At 40.8% G+C, this 19,202-nt stretch overlaps 1 protein-coding gene across 1 annotated transcript in view; it reads right to left on the bottom strand.

Moving 5' to 3' along the window:
• The window catches only part of LOC133005651 (plexin-A1-like), a 216,688-nt gene that overhangs the window by 19,022 nt on the left and 178,464 nt on the right, over nucleotides 1-19,202 (bottom strand). Inside the window, exons 19-23 of the mRNA XM_061075400.1 lie at nucleotides 14,455-14,689; nucleotides 6,874-7,022; nucleotides 3,442-3,539; nucleotides 2,641-2,799; nucleotides 1,273-1,339 (exon numbers count right to left, since the gene is read on the bottom strand). Of these exons, the coding sequence (XP_060931383.1) occupies nucleotides 1,273-1,339; nucleotides 2,641-2,799; nucleotides 3,442-3,539; nucleotides 6,874-7,022; nucleotides 14,455-14,689 (708 nt within the window). The remainder of the gene's footprint in view (nucleotides 1-1,272; nucleotides 1,340-2,640; nucleotides 2,800-3,441; nucleotides 3,540-6,873; nucleotides 7,023-14,454; nucleotides 14,690-19,202) is intronic.

Raw genomic sequence — 19,202 nt, 5'->3', positions numbered from 1 at the left:
AGATGCTTCATATATAGTTTGTCCTAAACCTGCCTGTTCTCTTGTCTTGTGTTCATGTTCTGAATTATTCCTTGTTATTAGTGAGTCCTGCTCAAACAGTTCTACAATATAATGTAACTAATTCATTGTTTATGTGCTGGACGTTATGTGCTGAGTTTTTTAGAAACATCCTACCTGGTTTATCTGCAGTGAAGATATTCTAGATATTTTTGTTTTTCATAAAATGAAACTGAATTGATTTGATCAAAATAAGCTGGTGGGCCAGTTTTGGTTCAACTCACCAAATTGCACCAAATTCAAAAGCGCACTTCCTCGAGCCATTGAGAATATACATGCAAAGTGTGAACGCCGATAAAATGAAATCTTTGCAAGTTACAAAAAGACAATTGTGAAATTCGTTGGTGAATGTATCATATTCATCCTTGTGAAACAACACAATCGAAAAAAACTAGAGAATGACGCAAAACTTAATGTTATTTTCTCCCAACACTCCACATTAACTGAATGAACATTGGCCTATAATGCTTGTGGCTTAGCTCTCATAATGGGATTAGGATTATAACGCCATATGAGGACAACTCAAAGTTTTGTAATTATAATGTGGAGAGGAGACGACAAACTATTGCGAGAGAGAGAAACGTCAGAAACCATTTTATGAGAAGACTTTCTATAAGCGGCAATGACAGGGAAAAGGGACAGGGGATGGCAAGGATGAAGGAGAGGAGGCGTGGGACGACAGCGGGAGCGACGGCGCACCCCCCGGTGATGAAAAAGACCTTAAGGCAGAGAGAGAGAGAGAGAGAGAGGGGGGGGGGGGGGGAGGGACCGCAGTAATAATGACAACAGAAATGACACTGATGAAAGAGACATCAGAAGGAGGGAAGCTAAAAGAATGACAGGAAGATCAGTGACGAGGACGTGTCAGGTACCAGAGTGAAATTATGAGAGGTGAGGAATCCTCGCACAAAAGAAAATAGACATTACAACAACTGAGAGCAGAACAAAGCTGCCGCAAGCCTTTGATTATCTTCTGTATGTGTAAGGCACGGTAATATGCAACGGAAACTGGAAAACCCTTTTAATAACAACACTGAGATAAATCCAACGCAGAAAGAACATAAGCCTGGGGAATTCAATAAAACTCCCTAATACAACGGCAATGGAGATATATTTAAAATATTACACGATATGTTCTTAATCCACTTTAGATCATGACTGTTTATTAAGCATTTAGAAGATTGGATGATTATAGCTGGGTGTTGTTGTTCTTACCTTGAGGAACTTATACAGCAGAAATGTAAACCAGTTGGTCAGCATCTTCTCAGCCACAGACTCCGTTCTATTGCACAGAGGAAAATAAAGAAAAAACAACATTAAAAGGAAAAGCTACAAATCAGCGAGTCACACGATCATAAAAACATTAATAATTTATGAGTTTTCAAGTCTTACGACGTTTGTCAGATAGATCTAGATAATTAAGTATTAATTAAAAGGACTATACCGAGTTTGGTTGAGAAAAATGTCCATAAAAGAACTGGTCCACTAAAACAGATCAATACAAGACTCTTGTGACCCCATTAAGCGAGGTCAAGGCCTCAGTGCAGACATGGATGTGACAGGAGTCATTTGAAGGCCTTTCTTGGCCCTCAGGCATTTTTGCTGCCAATTTGTTGCCACTATTTCCTTTGCTTTTAATCATATAACCCTGGTTGAAAGTAAATAGTAAATGATTATTTATAGATACCGGGATCAATAAAGTGTCAATCAATCCATCCATCTGGCTGTCTATTAGTTAGCAGCATTGAACCAACGCTACTGGATAGATTGCCATGCAGCTAAAAGGATGGGTCACAGTAGAACCCATTCAATTTTGGTGTAGTTCCAGATCAGGGAGGTGGATCCAGAACTTATTTTCCCTTTGTTTAACATCTCAAGATCAAACACTTTTTTGTAAAAAATCATGCAGAGGAGTAATGCAGAGATCTTTATAGTAACGATCAGGCATATGTAAAATGCTAATAACTATGAAGAGGTGAGGTTTGCTTCAGATCTGGAAAATGATCCGGATGTATCCGATATGTATTTGCCATATTGCAGCCAGTCAGTGATTCTGAGTGTGCCAGAACCCAGGGTTATGTTTTTTGTTTCCACATCAGTGAAGCTGACAGAAGCTTTACTTCCCTGCCTCATTTGTGGAGGGAGAAATCTTTAAAGAAGTCCAAAACTTCTATGGCTATTGCAACAGTTCCCTTCCTATAATTGCCTTATGTGGTGCCGTGTGACGGATGATAATGAGAAAAATAGATTCGTCAATGGACAGTTTAACGAGCAGTGGATCTATGCTGTGGCCAGTTTTTACAGCAGGTTGATAAAAAGGAACATTACAAATCACTACAAGACTCATTCAGAATAAACATTTAACAATATCTGGTTTCAATGGTAGCACGCATACTAGGATTTGGTTTGTGGGTTTACTTGTAAGAATCTTTTTTGCTCTCATACCTAGTCCTTCTTCACAGCAAAAGTTTTAAGCAGGTTCAATTTAAAGGACTGAGATGAGACGTGAAACATCTTATTAAAATTGGAACATGTCCAGTATCTAGTCTACAATTTATCTCAGTCTCTCCACGTCTCCCTCACCTCCGGAGCAGCAGTTTGGGATGGTTTTTGCTCTCCAGGTTTCTGTCGATCAGGTCGGACAGCAGCTGTTTCAGGACCCCAGTGGCGTACTCCATCTCCCCCTGCAGGGCCGTCATGATCAGAGAAGCCACGTTGCCTCTGTCTCGCATTGAGAAAGACCTGGAAATACATTGACACTCTCCATGTAACTGTTCCACAAACGTTCGTCACAGCTTTTGTTGGTTCTCATCTAGCTTCCCATCAAAATACAGCATCATGTTACATATACTGCAATGAATGTACCATAGATTTCATAATGGAACCTTTCATTTACATGATCCTTATCCCAAAACCAGGAGTCTACCATGATCTCTACTATGATATTAAATGCTTTTATTTTGCTTTTACATTGCTTTTCAAAAGTGGCAGACATTGTTTATTCACATTGTTAAAAGTTGGGGAAAACATATTAATAAGAACATATTTAGATGTTTGAGAACCAAACTATCTAAAATGACTATAGCTGTCTGTATGCATGTGTTTACACTTAGACACATATGAACAATAAATAACAAATAACACACACTTTTAGTGTATTGTTTATTTTCATTTAATTGTTATTTCTTTGTCTATGTTGTTTGTCTTTTGTAAGCCTTTTATGGATTGCATGATTTATGCAGTTGTTCATCATGCTTCCTTAGATGAGATTCCTACCATAAGCCTGAAGGGGTTCCTTTGACCTGCACATACATGTATTTTTTTAATCTTTGTTATTTTAATCCCATCAAATCAAGTATTAAAGAAAGAAAGGAAGTGTGATACCTTTGTGCCTCCAGGGTTCGTATGAACGTCAACAGGAAGTGCTTCTTGGTCAGCAGCTGGCCAAACAGTGTCAGTGCCTTCTCAACATTTGCCTGAACCTGGAGAAACACAGAGACAGACAAGTTAGAACAGAAACTATAAAGATATTCTCTATATATTAAAATTCCTGATTGTTTTGCTGTATAGCTGCTGAGGTACAGAGACAAAGCACCACATGCATTCACTGATCTCTGCTAAGGCTTTGCCAGGTGTAAAGAAAAAATGGTGTTCTCCATTCTGCTTATTATTTGACCTCTGCAATGCAATAATTTATGCAAATGCTTATTATTTATTGGCTAAGTCCCTCTGAGTGTTTTCTTGCCACTTTGCTGAATCAGCTTTTGCTTCAGATACGTGAAAGCTCTTCAATGAATCTTTGAGCAACACGTCAACAGCCCGCTGTCAGTGGGAAACTCTCGACTTTTTATCTGTTCAATCAGCCCAATGTCAGAGATCTTCTTCTGTCTGGGAAGAAGCACGGGGGCATAGCAGGACGGTTTTCGTCAGCATTGGTGTCAGAGGTGCACCATGCTTGTTCCAGTGGCTGGCACCTGTCACTACTCATCAACAGCACGCTAACCCCCCCGAAGACGCCTCGCTGTCTCTCACTCCCTCCTTCTTCCTCAGCGCTCTAATCTCCCCCTCACATTTATTGTTGACTGTTTCACATCACTGGTCTTTCATCCATTTTAATTTCTCCTCCTCTTTGTCATTGTGGGGCTCTGTCACACACACACACGCACACACACATACACACACACACACGCACACACACACACCATTTCCATCTCCCCTCTTTCTCGCGCTCTCTATTGTCATCCTTTTGTGCCACTGTAACGTCTTTTCTCTCTCTCATTCGATGTGCCATTATAAAGTGTCAGGGCCTCGCTCTAAAGGGCTAAATGAGATTCTCGGGCCTCCAGGGTGGAAAATCAGTGTGATGCGAATGTGTGTTAGAAGAGAGTCGGAGCAATGAGATGAGAGACGCATGTACATACAGTACAGAACTGCAGATAGCAGAGTCTTTACTGAATTTCAAGAAGGGCACATCCAGCTCTCCGCAAAGCCGCGTACGTTTGTGATGTCCTGTGTGTGTGTGTGTGTGTGTGTGTGTGTGTGTGTGTGTGTGTGTGTGTGTGTGTGAAGGAGAGAGTATAACTGGTGTGTAGCGTGGCTGTCCAGATTAGAGGAGAGAGCAGTCACACAGAGCAATAAATCTAGGAGCATTGGTTTGCACAGGCCATTGGATTAAGCCAGCAATCCCTGTGGGAAATATAGAGGGAGAAAGACGGAAGTCTAGACTTAACCATCAAACACATAAGATCCCTTCACATCTGTGCCCGCCTACAATTGAGTGGGGAAATGTACAGACAGGAGAGCGGAGCCGGAGAACCTGACTTTGTCATAGCAGAGGCAGAAAGATTCTTTTTAAATTCAAAGCCTGTTCCTGTCTCCTGATTCTGTGCTGCCTGTCTCTTCTGTGCTGAAAGTCTCTCTAACTCTGCCTGGACATCTTCACCTCTCTGTACTCCTTCCTAAATGAAGTATTTAGATTACATATCATTGAGATACTAATGTGTTTTTTGATGAAACTCTGCATTTATGGGATGAACATGGCTTATAATGGCTCCTCCTGTTTCAAAACATCTTGCATCTTATGCTTATGTAGAGTCAATCATTTTGGACATCTCTACATCTTGACATTCATGCATAAATCAAAAATGTAACACTGCCGGTGGTTTGAAAGGCTCGGAGCCATCGCGGTCCTCAGACACAGTCGCTTCAGCACCGGCCGCCTACGTTTCAATTTCTGTCACAAAAATGTGAGTGATGCAACTGGAGTTGTCGCTCATAGGAAAACAACCTAGATAAGCCAAAGCTTATAAAGTTGAAGTTGAACTCGAAGTTTCACTCTAAATCACCTTTATGACAATATTCAGGTTGTATCTGTTTTTTGTAGACAATAAAAATAATTGCAGAACTAATTACAGATTCTAAATGTTTTAATTATTTACAAAGCTGTAAATGTTGAAAGCCTAATTAAATCTAAAACGGGGTTTGAAAGGATTTAGATCTGATAAGTTTGAGACTCATGGTCTAAATAAATACTGAACCTGGAATACAATATTTCACAAGGGTTCATATTTGTCTGTTTAAGCAGTAAAGCAAATAAATGGATGTAACGTTTGAGTTTAAGTAGATTTACTCCTCAGCTACCTTCCTGCTGGAGAACACTATCTAATTACTCTGTATTCTTTTTAGTTAAGTTATAGCTTTATAGTGTCCGCTGGAAACCATAATTTACTTTTTTTTCTTTGTCCAAGGATAACTCTTTTGTGTTTAAGTAATCACTTATGTTCCCCCTCGCCAAAAATAGCAGAGGATAAATCACTAAATTCACAAATGGAAACTATAAAAATCCAGAGGACTTTTTGTCTTTCTATTTTTTCATAGGAATATAAATCCACTCTCTGGATTAGAACGATTAAATGAAGCTGTAAAAGGTCAAACAAATTATTCCTCGACTTCAGAAAGTCAGCGCTCCAATCAAAGTCAATGGAGCAGCACCAGATACTACATCTTAATGATACTGCTGATTACAAACTTGGCTCGGGTTTTTTAGCTTTGGAGGAGCGTCGTCTCTGTTGACGTACTATTAATTTCACTTCCCTCGGCAGTATAAGATGTCTTTCTAAATCCGCTGCATCTCAATTCAGCAGGGTAGTCCTATGTACTCCCTTAATTAATAAATTAACAACGATCTATAATACAATTATAGTAACTGTGGATCTTATCTCTCCCTCTGTGTTCTAATCCTCCTCTTATCTTTGCCCTCATCGTTTGCTACACTCTATCATTTCTAACATCTCTATAATCTTCTTGTATTTCTTATATACAATTTCTGGTGATTTTTACTTTAAAACTCCACTTCTAGACATCATGAGAACACAACATGCCTTTGTCCCATGAGAGGCAACTAATGAGGCTACTAAGGTGCCCGAAAACCCCTCCACATTCATTGAGACTAGCTGAATACATTCAGATAAAGTAGGTGAAATACAGGCTATGCGATCGCTTTTAGGTGAACCATGTGTGGAGTTCTTCTTGCCTCAGATTTTTTTCTGAGGTGCCCGTCTTTGATGAAAACTGTCATGGGATAATGGCTACAGAAGTATTAGGGCTGTTAAGCCAGAAGGAGATTTTTTATGCTTTTAAATCCAAATTTCAAAGTACTTCTCCGAAATACTTCTCTGGATTCAACTTCTCGTCGCAGCTATAAGCAACCACAACGCATGTACCTTGAACATTGCCGGCCTAGTATTTGGTTCTACTGCGTTTGATTCTTCATGGTTAGTTGGTATCCGTTTCAAGTTCAGTTGGTGGTGTACTGACCCGTACCTCCATCTCCTTGAGCACTGGGTGGTCCTCGATCCCAGGGAACAGGACCCTCATTGCATACGTCCGATAGTCGAGGAAGGGGATCCCAGCCCCGTCCAGCTCCTGGGTCAGCTCATGGATGTCGGTCTGAAGCTCAGCAAAAGCTACAATAAAAAGGGAGATGTCAGGATAAAGGACGGTTACGGATTTGATTTGGAATTTGCCTGTAGATCTTTTAAAAGTGATTATGCAAACTCCTATAGTCCCATCAGCATCTTAAAAGATGGAATTCTGTAGTGGTGACATTAACTAGTTTCAGTGACATCAGTATGGTGACATGAATCCTTACTCCGAGTTCAACCGTGGTGACCTTTAACATGTGAAGTTGTGTTACTGACCGATGGCAAATGGTCTTGTTGTTTGAGGGAACTAAAAGCTGGAGCATAGGGAGAGAGCTAGTCCAGGCTGTCCTACTGAGCTGCTCTGCTCTAATAATGTGACATGTCTCACTCTCCACAAGCCTCTACAACACACAACCTGCCAATTTGGCGCCCTCTTTGAGCTGCAAAGATTTTTCATTCCTCTTTTACCACCCCAGCATCCACCTGCAGACTGCGGATGGGGGTTACACATACTTGCTCATCTCTCCCCATTATATAAACATATCATGGGAAGAAATGAAGTAGAGGCATAGAGGTTAATCCCTTGTGTAAGCACTTAATTTCTTGTCATTGTAAACTCTGGTGTTGATCGAGGGTGTTTGTAGACACAACAAGCAGTTTCATTTTTACCTGCCACTGAACACCTTCTGCTAGAAGGACCTAGTTATTAAGCTCCTGAAATTGACATTTTGGACTGACGTGAAAGATAAAACAAAAATCGATTCACTTTCATTCTAACTTATAGAAATTTAAGAATAAAAAGTATCAATATTCGCAAATATACTGTAAAATCCGAGGAATTCCAGGGGTTATTTAAATTGGCTGCTCCTAGATGGCTGCAGTATAGACACAGAGCTGAGCTTGCACCTGCTTTCTTTCAATGTTTTTATTCTACTATTATTCACATTTTAACTTTTGGTAGGATGCTGTAACAGTCTTTCCTTTTTCTTCTCTTTGGCAAACGAACAACTACAATAAATCTGGCATTGATTTTATTTACAGCCACTGTGGAAGCATCTTCATAGTGTGCTGCTTCTTGTTATATGGTGTCTCTGACGTACCTCGTCTACCAACAACACAATTCTGTTTCCATTCCAGACGTTATATTATTATCTTTCATAAATTATAAATACACTAGATTATTGTTGCAGTCTATTTTAGCTTGTTATCTTAAAGACATCAAACTACGATTGGTCCTGTTTGGCAGTGTATGTGAGAATGCAATGTCCAAGTCAGTGGCTCCAAAGGTTATCTGAAACTTTTACTTTCAGCACGATAGTTAAATATCGGAAAATGTCAAACTTTGCCATTGTGAGAAAGCAGCAGTAAAAAGACAATAAAGACGTACCATAAAGGTAAAAGATGTCTACGAAGATGAAACTTTAAAAGATGAGGTTATAGAGCTTTTCGTGATTGTACCAATGCAGCTGTTGATGTGCAGTAAACAAAAATCTGGTTTTCACTGTTGATTTTTTGTCCTATCATGCAGCCTGCATGCTTTATCAAGATACCACCCCTTGTCTGAATGTTCCGAGATTGTCCCGCTGCGTCTGAGCCAGAAAAAACATTTCCAGCCATTTTCTGGGGTTCATGCCTAAAAAAAGCAACTGCAACATGGTTTATATTTTTATATATATATATATATATATATATATATATATATATATATATATATATATATATATATATATAAACGGGCCTATGTTATAATAGGGAAATGTGAAGGGCCATGTGGGAACCTGTGCACTATAGGTAAGCTAGCGGTAGCTCATGCTTAAATCATTGAGTGACAAGTTCATCTAAGTTGATGACATCAATCTGTAACACTTGTGATCCCATGTAATTAAAAGCAGAGGGTAATTCTGTAATGCTTCACCAATGGCACTGATTGCAAAGATGGACGGTGGACATAAGAATCACAAACCAAGACTGTACTGACAGTGTGTGACAGCACTGTAAACAGGATGAATGTGTCAGATGGGGAACCTGCCTGACACAAATAAGGAGAGGAACTGTTGATAGACACCAACAGTGCATCATTTCAGGTTCAGTGTCTGCGTCTTTAACAAGGGGCTAGACAGTAAGGCTTAAAAATAAACACCATAATGAGTCCCACAAAGGCAATAAATGAGAAGTAAAATGCAGACTAGACAGAACCATGATGGGAATACAGGGATAGACAGCCATTAAAGCACAATACCCCACCCAGGATCAGCTAGTCACTTCATTTTAGTCACAGACATGTAGAGAAAGCAACGGGAAAAAGCCAAAATACGTATTTGTCTGACTTTAATTTTTCCAAAAATAAATCTGGATGTGACAATTAGACGAAAAATCCACTGAAAGAAAAGGCTGAACGTGTCTGGAACTGAATTTGTACTTGTGTGACTTGACTTCAGTAAATTCAATCTTTGTCAAAAAGGACTCCAGCACAATGGAATGAAAAAGTGAAAAGCAGCCTGGAGGGAAAAAAGCAGAAAAAGGAAACAGAAAACAAAGTTCCTGGAAGACAATTACTTGCATGAGTGGATAATTATTAAGAGAGCGACGGATGAGTTTTCATGCATAATTTCCCCCAGCTGTAATTGGCCTGCTTGGTCCACAACAGAAAATGATAGGGGGATAAAGCGGAGGAGATGAAGGAAAGATGAGGGGAAGAAAAAGAAGAAAGGAGAGGAAAAAAGATCATGAGTTTTTGAAGTGAGGATGGTAGGACAGAGAGGAAAGGGAATCCAGGGGATAGAGGACATAAGTGAAGGGGACAAAGAAGAGCGAAAGATTAGGAGGTAAAAGGTCAGAAATGAGAAGAAGTGGAAAGTGCAGTAGTGATGTGGAGAAAGAGGCAAAGTAGAAGAGGCAGAATGGGAGATAAAGAGAAAGAGGAGAGGGATGTAAAGAAGGTGAGAAAAGGAGAAGGATGGAAAAATGGATTGTTAGATATTCAGGAACATGCTTTCTCTCCTGTTTGTTATTGTCTCCACTTCCCTCTGTCATCTTGTGTTTCATCTGTTCCTCTATTCTCTAAACAATCTTTCATTAATTACTTAAATAAGTAAATGGTTATAGCTATAAAAGGTCTGGTAATAATAGAGACAGAAACACTGCAGCACATCAGGATTCATAAAATTAGATTTATAGCCAGACTTTGTCACTGCAGCCATTGTGGCCATTTCCCAAAATGCCCTTTTTTTCTTAGTCAGTCGCAGAAACAAACTGAGTGAGACCATGTACAACAAGAAGAGCAATGGGTGTACTGGTGTGTTTATTAATTTAAAATACCAACCATTTCAAATTCAATGAATGAGCTTCATTTCTGAAGAAATTATCTTTGCAAAGGTAAGATTGGGTTATTCTGTCAAACCTTAAATCCAATAGTTGAAGTCAGTGTTTAAGGTAAATTGACTACAACACACTCAACAGTAAAAATACACAAAATAACAATCCAATATACAGAAACTAGGTTACTAGTTGTCCGCATGACCTTTGTTTGAAAAAAATGTTGTTTCCCATATGCTGGAGTCTTTAAAAATCTTTGGATTTGCAGAAAATAATAGTATGGACAGAGTTTGACGCTATATTTTAACTTCTTGTGCACATTGTGTTAGCGTACGTTTTGTAACAGAAATTTGTTTGTGTGACATCCCATGGTGTTCTAAAAAGCGTATCGGTTCCAACTCTATTTCCTTATGTGTATACATTTTTGCTTCTTGCTAAATTCCACACAAAGTCTTTTCTTTGCCCGTTCATTTATTTGAAGCTCAATTTGCATTTCGTTTGGTCGTGCAGCATCTGAGAAAAATCATCTCTCCTGAACTAAAACGTGACACTTGCCATTCAGCAGTTGTCATTTCTATAATGTAGCTAATTGACTGATGATGAACTAGTTCAGATGAGAGTCTGCTTCTCACGGCCGACGGAGCCTGACGTCCCCTGTCACTTCCCCCTGAAAACTCCTCGTAGCGAGCAGCCAACCTCGCACACAGAAGACCGCCCCCTTCATCTGTTCCTCCGCCCACACACACAGTCTCGTCTCAGCGGGCCAACTGGGGGGTGTTGCAGGCGTATTCATGTTCTACTTCCTGGAAAACTGAATGTTTTTTTTCTGTATCGACAAAAATCATCACTTTTCCTGTTTCTGTCCTGTGTCTTGAAAAACAAAAAAAATGTCTTGATACTCAGACGAGGTGGGAACACCTTTCTGAAAACGTGACCTTGCACCGCTCTCCTTGAAACTGCCGCACTTTAAATCAAAAGCTGCCGTGGGTTTTGTCTGACAGCTGATCCTTGGTGGCTGAAAGAGCCGTGACTCTGTGTCACGACTGTGCTGTAATCATATTGTAACCTTGTACCATAACTGTGTGTGCCTGTGTCATTATAGGGAGTGTAAACAGCTGGACTGTCCCTACATCAGTCATCAGACACTACAGCTAACAGTGTGACCTCACATAAGGCCCCTCTCCCTCCCTCCCAGCAGGCTGTCTCTCCCACTCTATCTCTCATCTCTCTGAGAACGATCCCTTGGTTAGAATGTTAGCCTGTAGAGTTCATACCTCCGCCAAGTCCCCTTATGAAACCACATCTATATTCACTAGATCTGCGCCCGACTGACATACTCATAAATAAAGCTAAGTGAACGTTCAGTCAGATAGGCCGCCTTCTTGTTCATAACCTCCTAAGTCACATGCACAGTTCCCGCTCTTCCTAGGCTCCACCAGCTCATCCTCTTTTTATCCAACCAAATCCTGACACACTCACTTTGAGCCAATCAACCTTAAGCTGTCAGAGTTTAAAATGTTCTCTCTCTCTCTCCGCTGTCAGTTCAGCAGGGCGAATCTGAGCGACCCCTGCACCATCTCAATTCGGGATTCCTAGTCATCCTCGACGTTCCAACTCCGTGCTTCATCCCTCATCATCACCACCAGTGTCTGAGCTCCAGGGAAAGTCTCCTCAAGATCAGAAGCTTCTTACTCATAACACTGCTCTGGCACTACAGACTATTTCAAAATAAATGATGACAATAAATGATTTTTCATTCTAGTTTACTCGTTCTCATTCATTGCTATATAAGTCTCTCCTGATTAAAATATCAGTCCCCTGAACATGCCAGATTTTTCCATCTAGATCAGGGGTCTCAAACTCGCGGCCCGCGGGCCAATTGCGGCCCGCGGGACGATATTTTGTGGCCTCCACCTTAATATGAAAGTTTAATGTTAGTGCGGCCCGCACAAACATTGTAGCAGCTCCGCTGTTAGCTGCTGTGTGGGACAATGTTATGATGTTCTGGTTTCCTACTGTGTGCCTGACCAGTGAACGCAGCATGCAAGTGTGTGACATGGGGGGCGGGGTCGTGTGTGTGTGTACGTGTGAGAGTGAGTGAGAGAGAGAGCCGGGAGAGAAAAGAGTGGCTTTGGATGTGCGGTGCAGGAGGGTGAAATTCATATTTTTCTGCCCTCTTTCGCGCAGGTCATGATGTATCCAGTGCTTCATTTATAAATCACAAGGTGCCGGAACGCTAAGTACATATCACAGCGCAGGTACGACGAGCACAGGTCCCGGAACGCACATAAAACGCCACTTAAAACAGCACACACATGCCACTTACAATGCAGTGGGACTTATTTAGGCTATACTGCAGTGACGGTATCAGTCTTTATGTCAGTGATTAATAAAGTGGCGTCTTGAGCAAAGGCGACTTCTGTGTCCAGCGGAACGGAACACACACACATACACACACACACACACACACAATTTGTTAAATTGAAGGCAATTTCAAGGGACACCACGGCTCCTTTACGCACACGCTGCGCTGTGAGGTTTTGGGAGCTTCTTTACGCAGACAGATTATTCTAAACCGCAGCAGTTTATAACACGTCATTGAGCTAATATCTACATTTTACAGTCTGGGCTGTTTTACATTATTATTTACACCTGATATGTGTGGATGAATTTTAATGATTTAAATTCCCTCATCCTCTGGTGGTGACATTTACGCACCGAGCCACGGACTGTACATGACGATGTGCTAGTTATTTTGGTTCATCTTAGAAGTCTGCATTTGTTATTATTTTATGAAATTGTGATGCTGTTGTTAAGAAAGCTTTATATATAATTTATTCGATTATCTTGTTATTGCGTGGCCACAAATTAGTAATTCATCCACCGATGTCAACGGGCTCCGTAATTTTCTAGTGATTACATTATAGTGTTATATTTTATTTTAATCATTTCTTAAAAAACTTTTTTTAATGTTCATATTTTTTTCGATACGAGAGGTACCGGATCTGCTCAAATAAGTCCCAGAACGCAGGCAAGCCAACACGCCGGCACAAAGTAAGCACAAAAATGTATAGAAAAATGTGAGGCTACAGGAGGAATTTGATCATAGATTTGCAGACTTCAAGACGCACAGAGCGACTTTTACAAAAATTTTGCGGATCCCTTCTCCTTTGATGTGCAAGATGCCCCTCCTGTGCTTCAAATGGAGCTCATTGGCCTGCAGTGCAACTCTGACCTCAAAGCCAAGTTCAGGGAGGTGAGTGGAAAGGAAGACAAGCTGGGGCAATTTTTGTGAGAATTGAACCCCAGCTTCCTTGAGCTTTCCCGAATGTTCAAGCGGACCATGTGCCTTTTTTGGAGCACATATTTGTGTGAAAAGCTCTTCTCCACCTTGAACTTCAATAAGTCCAGGTACAGGTCCAGGCTTACTGATGATCATCTTCAAGCCATACTGAGGGTCTCAACTGCTTCCTCCCTCAAGCCAAATGTGGCTCAGCTATGTGAGAGAAAGCGCTGCCAGGTCTCTGGCAGCAAGAAGTAGGCAAGAGAAGCCATGTTTACAAGAACTGTTCGTGTTCTTCAATATTCTATTCATGTTCAGAAGAACCCATTGAAGTTAAATAACTGTTAGTAATGACATTAGAGAAGTTTGGATTTTTTTAGCAAAGTTTTTTTTTTTTGTGGAATACCTGATGCGGCCCAGCCTCACCCAGATACTACCTCCAGCGGCCCCCAGGTAATTTGAGTTTGAGACCCCTGATCTAGATCCAAGGTTATTCAGAAGAGATCCATGAAAATATTGGAAAACACCTCCCTTTTTTCCCTCTGCTTTCCCAGCCAATCTGTGTGTCATGTCAGTGTTTAGATTAAAAGTGTATTTGTCTGTAGCATAGCAATGGTACGAACGAGAATTATTGTTTTCCCCAAAAGATTAAACTATTACTTTAACACCTCATTTGGTCTTAACCCAAAAACAAAATAATTTATTTGTTTCCTTATATTATCTAGATATATCTAATGTTCTCTACAACAGTTAAATTGTTACATTTGAGTGAATTTTATGGTTTTTTGTTTTACATTAATAAAGATATTAATCAAAATTACTGTAGAGTCATTAAAAGCTGTGGCTAGCACAGTGTACACTGTTTCTGTGACCTACCTTCTTTACACTCCAGAGCCACTCTGGACTCCAGGTTGTCCATCTGGAGCTGAAGACGTTTCAGTGTGCGGTCAGCGTCCCTTGACTTCCTCTTATAAGCTATCAGCACAGCGATGATGACCAACAGGAGCAGGCCGCCGCCCCCTCCGATGCCGATGATGGCGGGGAGTGTCAGAAGGCTGTCTGAGTAGATGTGAAGAGTCCCAGGGGAGTACTCGAACCCCCCAGCACGGATCTGAACACACAAATGCAACAAATATTAAATGATTGAGAGAAAAAACAACACAAGTTCCAGTAACTCCTTAATTATAAAGTGACACAGTCATTCACCATAGGGCTGTGGAGGTTCAGTGCATTGTTCAAAAGCAGTTCCACCACTGAATAGGAAATTAAAACTGATTTACTTTCCTCTGTCAAATTTTCTGGAAATGTGAGCCAGCACTTCCCAGTAAGTCATAAAAACCAGGCAGTGGTCACATGAAAATAATGGTCTGAAGAGATCAAACAGCGGTGGTCTGTTGAAAGAAAAGTTGGTTGACCCAATTTATACCACAAGCTTCATTAAATGTTTATCTGTTCTGTGCTTGTGCTAAACAAGCTGATCTCTGTCAGGCTGATACACAGGAGTCTTACATCCCCTCAGCTTTGAACATTACTGGTAAAGGTTTTTTCCAGTCTTGCCTTTGGGGGAGCAGCTTCACAGGCCTTTGATAATGAAGATCTCACAAGTTAACTTGCTCAGTGCTTTAAATGATTTACTCTCCTCTGCATTGTCTGCACATCCCCAGTAAGTGGGTTTTCAACACAGATGTTCTGTTGTACCACTTTTCCACCGAGGCAGCTCCAGGGCCAGTTTGAAGCCAGTGTCTTATCTGGAACCAGTTCTATGTGTCAGCCAAATAACTGGCTCTTGGCCATAAAACACTTGGCACCAACTCATTTCAGGTCTAAAAGTAAGAATCGCCTTGAGTTTACACGTGTGTCCGATGACACGGTGAGTATGTGTGAATGTGGTGATCAGTGTTGATCATGTGGCGGTCGTTACAAACAAATCAACATTTAAACATTTTCAGTGTGTTTTTGTGTGTGTGTGTGTGTGTGTGTATGTGTTTGTCAGTGCAAGCGAGAGAGAGGAGAGCAAGCAGAGTAAGGCTGCACTAAATAAATGAATGAATGAACACATTGAATATAATATGATACATAATAGTTGCCAGCTCGTGGGTCAGGTGTTGAGATGTAGACAGCGAAACATATGTTGACGAAATGACAAGCCTCTAAAGTGGCTCTAGAACATGGAAAATCAAACTGGTCTTTAAAAGCTTTGTAAGTTGAACCGGCTCCGAACCAGCACTAGCACCTGGTTCACTGCGTTGGAATAGGGTAATTGTTGATGTTCTCATTTCTTACACGTATATGAACAAAGTTAAACCAGCCGATGGTGTTAAAGTCAAACACACGCACACACACACACAAACACACACACACACACATAGAAACACTCAAAACACACTTATTAGACTACACACACACCCAGACACAGTATAAGTAATCAAAAAACGTAATCACCAGCATTTAAATATCTCCCCAAGGAGCTTGGCTAATTATGGGAAGTCAAACACATGTTTTTTTTTTGTCTGACTAACTACATTTACATAAGCACAGTTTGTCGCAGAGGGGGGAATAACACACACGCACACTGACACACACACACACACAGGCACGCTGCACTGGAATCCGTCAAATCAAGCGATCCTGCAGGGGGGTTGATAACAGATTCAAATGAGGTGCGATTATGTCCTTTGAAGTTTCTGTAAGTGCACTTTCATGTTATCATTATCAAAGTCTGAAACAAGAAAACAGAGGAGCTGTTAAATCAATATCAATGTAGTCATAACCTACAAATTGAATTTACAATGTCGGAGACAATTAAACGAGAAGACAATTAAAGTAAGAGTTTGTTTTATCAGTTTGTGGAACGGAAATGTGTGATTTCAAGAGATCGCGAGACAACTGGGCAGGACAGCACGGTGGTTGGGTCCTCCAGCTTCCTCTCACAGTTTTAGAACTGACAGGTCAGGGTTAGATTATTTCTCTAGCATAGGTGTGGATGTGAGGTTGTTTCTGTATGTTGGCTCTGAGATATGCTGGTGACCTACAGTACAATACTAGATGACAATGGACTGATGGATGAAAGACAGTCTTTGTCTAGACAGTATAAACATCATACAGGATTCATTTTATGGCCTAATAACTGTCAACAGAATATCACAGGCTCACTTCATGCATTTTACTATCAGAGCCGTTTTTTTTTTTTTGATCGACCTCATTTTTGTATGACAACAATTGGTTGTGTAATGGGTCACTTGTGCTGGTTTTAGACATACACTGAATTCTGGATAATCTCCTACACTTTTTCCAGAGGGGTTGTGTGTGACAACCCAAATCTCTGAGTCAGTTGCTCCGGACATTCTGCAGAGTTTCTCCCGCCAGTTTCCGCGTAAAATCTCTAGACAATGTTTGAAAAAAGCAGGAGATTATCCGAAGGTTTCATAGAGAGCGAGTGGGTGTGTTGATGACGTTTCTGACAAGCGGCATTGACGAAACTGGAAATAAGAATACTAAGATCTCAGGTTGAAAAAGAAGTGTCATACACGTAGGAGACAGAGATGTAATCTTTGACAGGCGATGAGCATCGTAGTCAATGTTTTAACATCTCCACAGAAATGATAAATTATGTCCTGCCCCCTGGATGCTGGGTCACCCCTCGCCTGAATGCTCTGGAGATTTCTGTGTTTGTGCGGACTTCTGACTGGAGAATCTCCTGCTGATGCGTTTTTCATGTTTGACAGGTAAATTCATGAAAAAGTCAGAAAGATTTCCCTGAAAGTTCATGTCTAAAAACAGCTCTGCAGCCATGCACCCACAGAGCACCATTACCCAACTCTACAGTTCCATTGGTTGAATGTGATATTTCCAGATTATTGTTTTGATTTTACAGCATATCATTTTATTGTTTGGATTCGCCCTCACATCTTATGTTACCGATGTCATAAGGCAGCTGCTGTCAATGTAACAGCTATGATAAACCCACTATGTACCTGCCCACCAACCACAGGACCAGTTACTGGCTGGTAAACACAACAGAACTATAACGAGTGAATATTCGATTTACATTCGAAAATGCAAGTGATTATATGTTAAATCATTCTGTGTAGCTCACACATCCCAAAAAAAAGAACAGCAAGTAGAGCAAATGATGAAGTCAGTGTCAGCAGGGTGTGGGATTTGTTTTAAATCTAAAAGTGGGAGGGCGTTTCCTCTCACGCCTTTTTATTGAGGACATTCTGACAGCAGGAAGATCAGAGGTGTAAATGTTTAAATTAGTGATGACTTAATTACATTTAGCTGATTCATTGTCATGGTCCTAGTGTTGTTCATGCTGTGCTCACTGTCAGACAGTGTCAACACTTCCTGGGACACTTGAACAGAACACGACTCCATTAACAGAACAGAGCAGAGACAGTGGAAAGGTTATTACCAACATCTGGGCTTTTTTTTCTGAGGTAAAGGACACAACTATAACAACGTCAGGGAAATATGCATTTCAAAGGTCCCATAAAATGGAACTTAGACTGATTATTCTATTTATGTCCACATGAAACTAAAAGCTGTGAGCTGAGGTATTTTGATTTAAATATTCATGAGATTTCAACAAGTTTGTTTTTGAAAAATGGTTAAACATATAAAACTGGAGGAAGAGAAGGTTAAGGTCACGTTGGATTTGGGAAACTCAGCGATAGGGTTACTTTCCAAGCCCATTGCAAATTAATACGTGTTATATAATCAGAGGTCACTGGCATATCTGGTGCAATTAACCAGAGGGAAAAGTATCCTTCAATGACTCAAACGCAGCATAAGTAGAATTTGGTGACACATTTTCGAGGCGTTTTTCTATTTTTATTCTTCCGACAGACTGAAGGACTGATGGAGGAACTTAAAGAGCTGAAGGCCAAAACAACAAACAAGTTTCTTCGAAAACTCGAGGGAGGTGCACAGCTGCCAACACACAGCTGAGCATCTGAGGGGACACACAAAGACACATTGACGCATACACTCAACACTTCTTACTGTACAACAACACACAAATCAAACACACACAAGCGCAGTATGTCTGGACACCCATTGGGGTCCCATGCATGTAGGTCAGTTTAGTAGGGAATATTATTGTGCCACAGCTGTGTGCACAAACACAGTCACATTGCATGTAGTAACACACACACACTAGAACACACACACACACACACACACACACACACACACACACACACACACACACACACACACACACACACACACACACACAGCAGCAGAAGAGATAAGAACAGACAGCTCTATTTTTTCTTCGGCTATTGTCAAACGAAGGACTAACTCCACCACCCCCGCCACCACATTGCATCACTCCGATATTCGACATGACATTTCATTGAAAAAAAAAGAGAAAAAAAGGGAGGCTAAAAAAAAGGAAGAAATTCAAGAGAGTTCCACCTTGGAGCTGGCTATTTCCGTTGAGAGCTATCATATTGAATTACATGGATGTTCTGTCAGTGGCTTTCTAGGTATATTGGCGGTAGCTGGCGGTGAGTAAATGTCATAAAGATTGGTGATAAGTTTAAAGCTGGGGGGGGGGGCTGAGTGGGTTTTCTGGCGGGAAATTCAGACCAACATCCAAATATATTCATGCCGTGTCG

Source organism: Limanda limanda, chromosome 7 (assembly GCF_963576545.1).
Source record: "Limanda limanda chromosome 7, fLimLim1.1, whole genome shotgun sequence".
Lineage (NCBI taxonomy): Eukaryota > Metazoa > Chordata > Actinopteri > Pleuronectiformes > Pleuronectidae > Limanda > Limanda limanda.
This window is presented reverse-complemented; position numbering and strand designations above follow the sequence as displayed.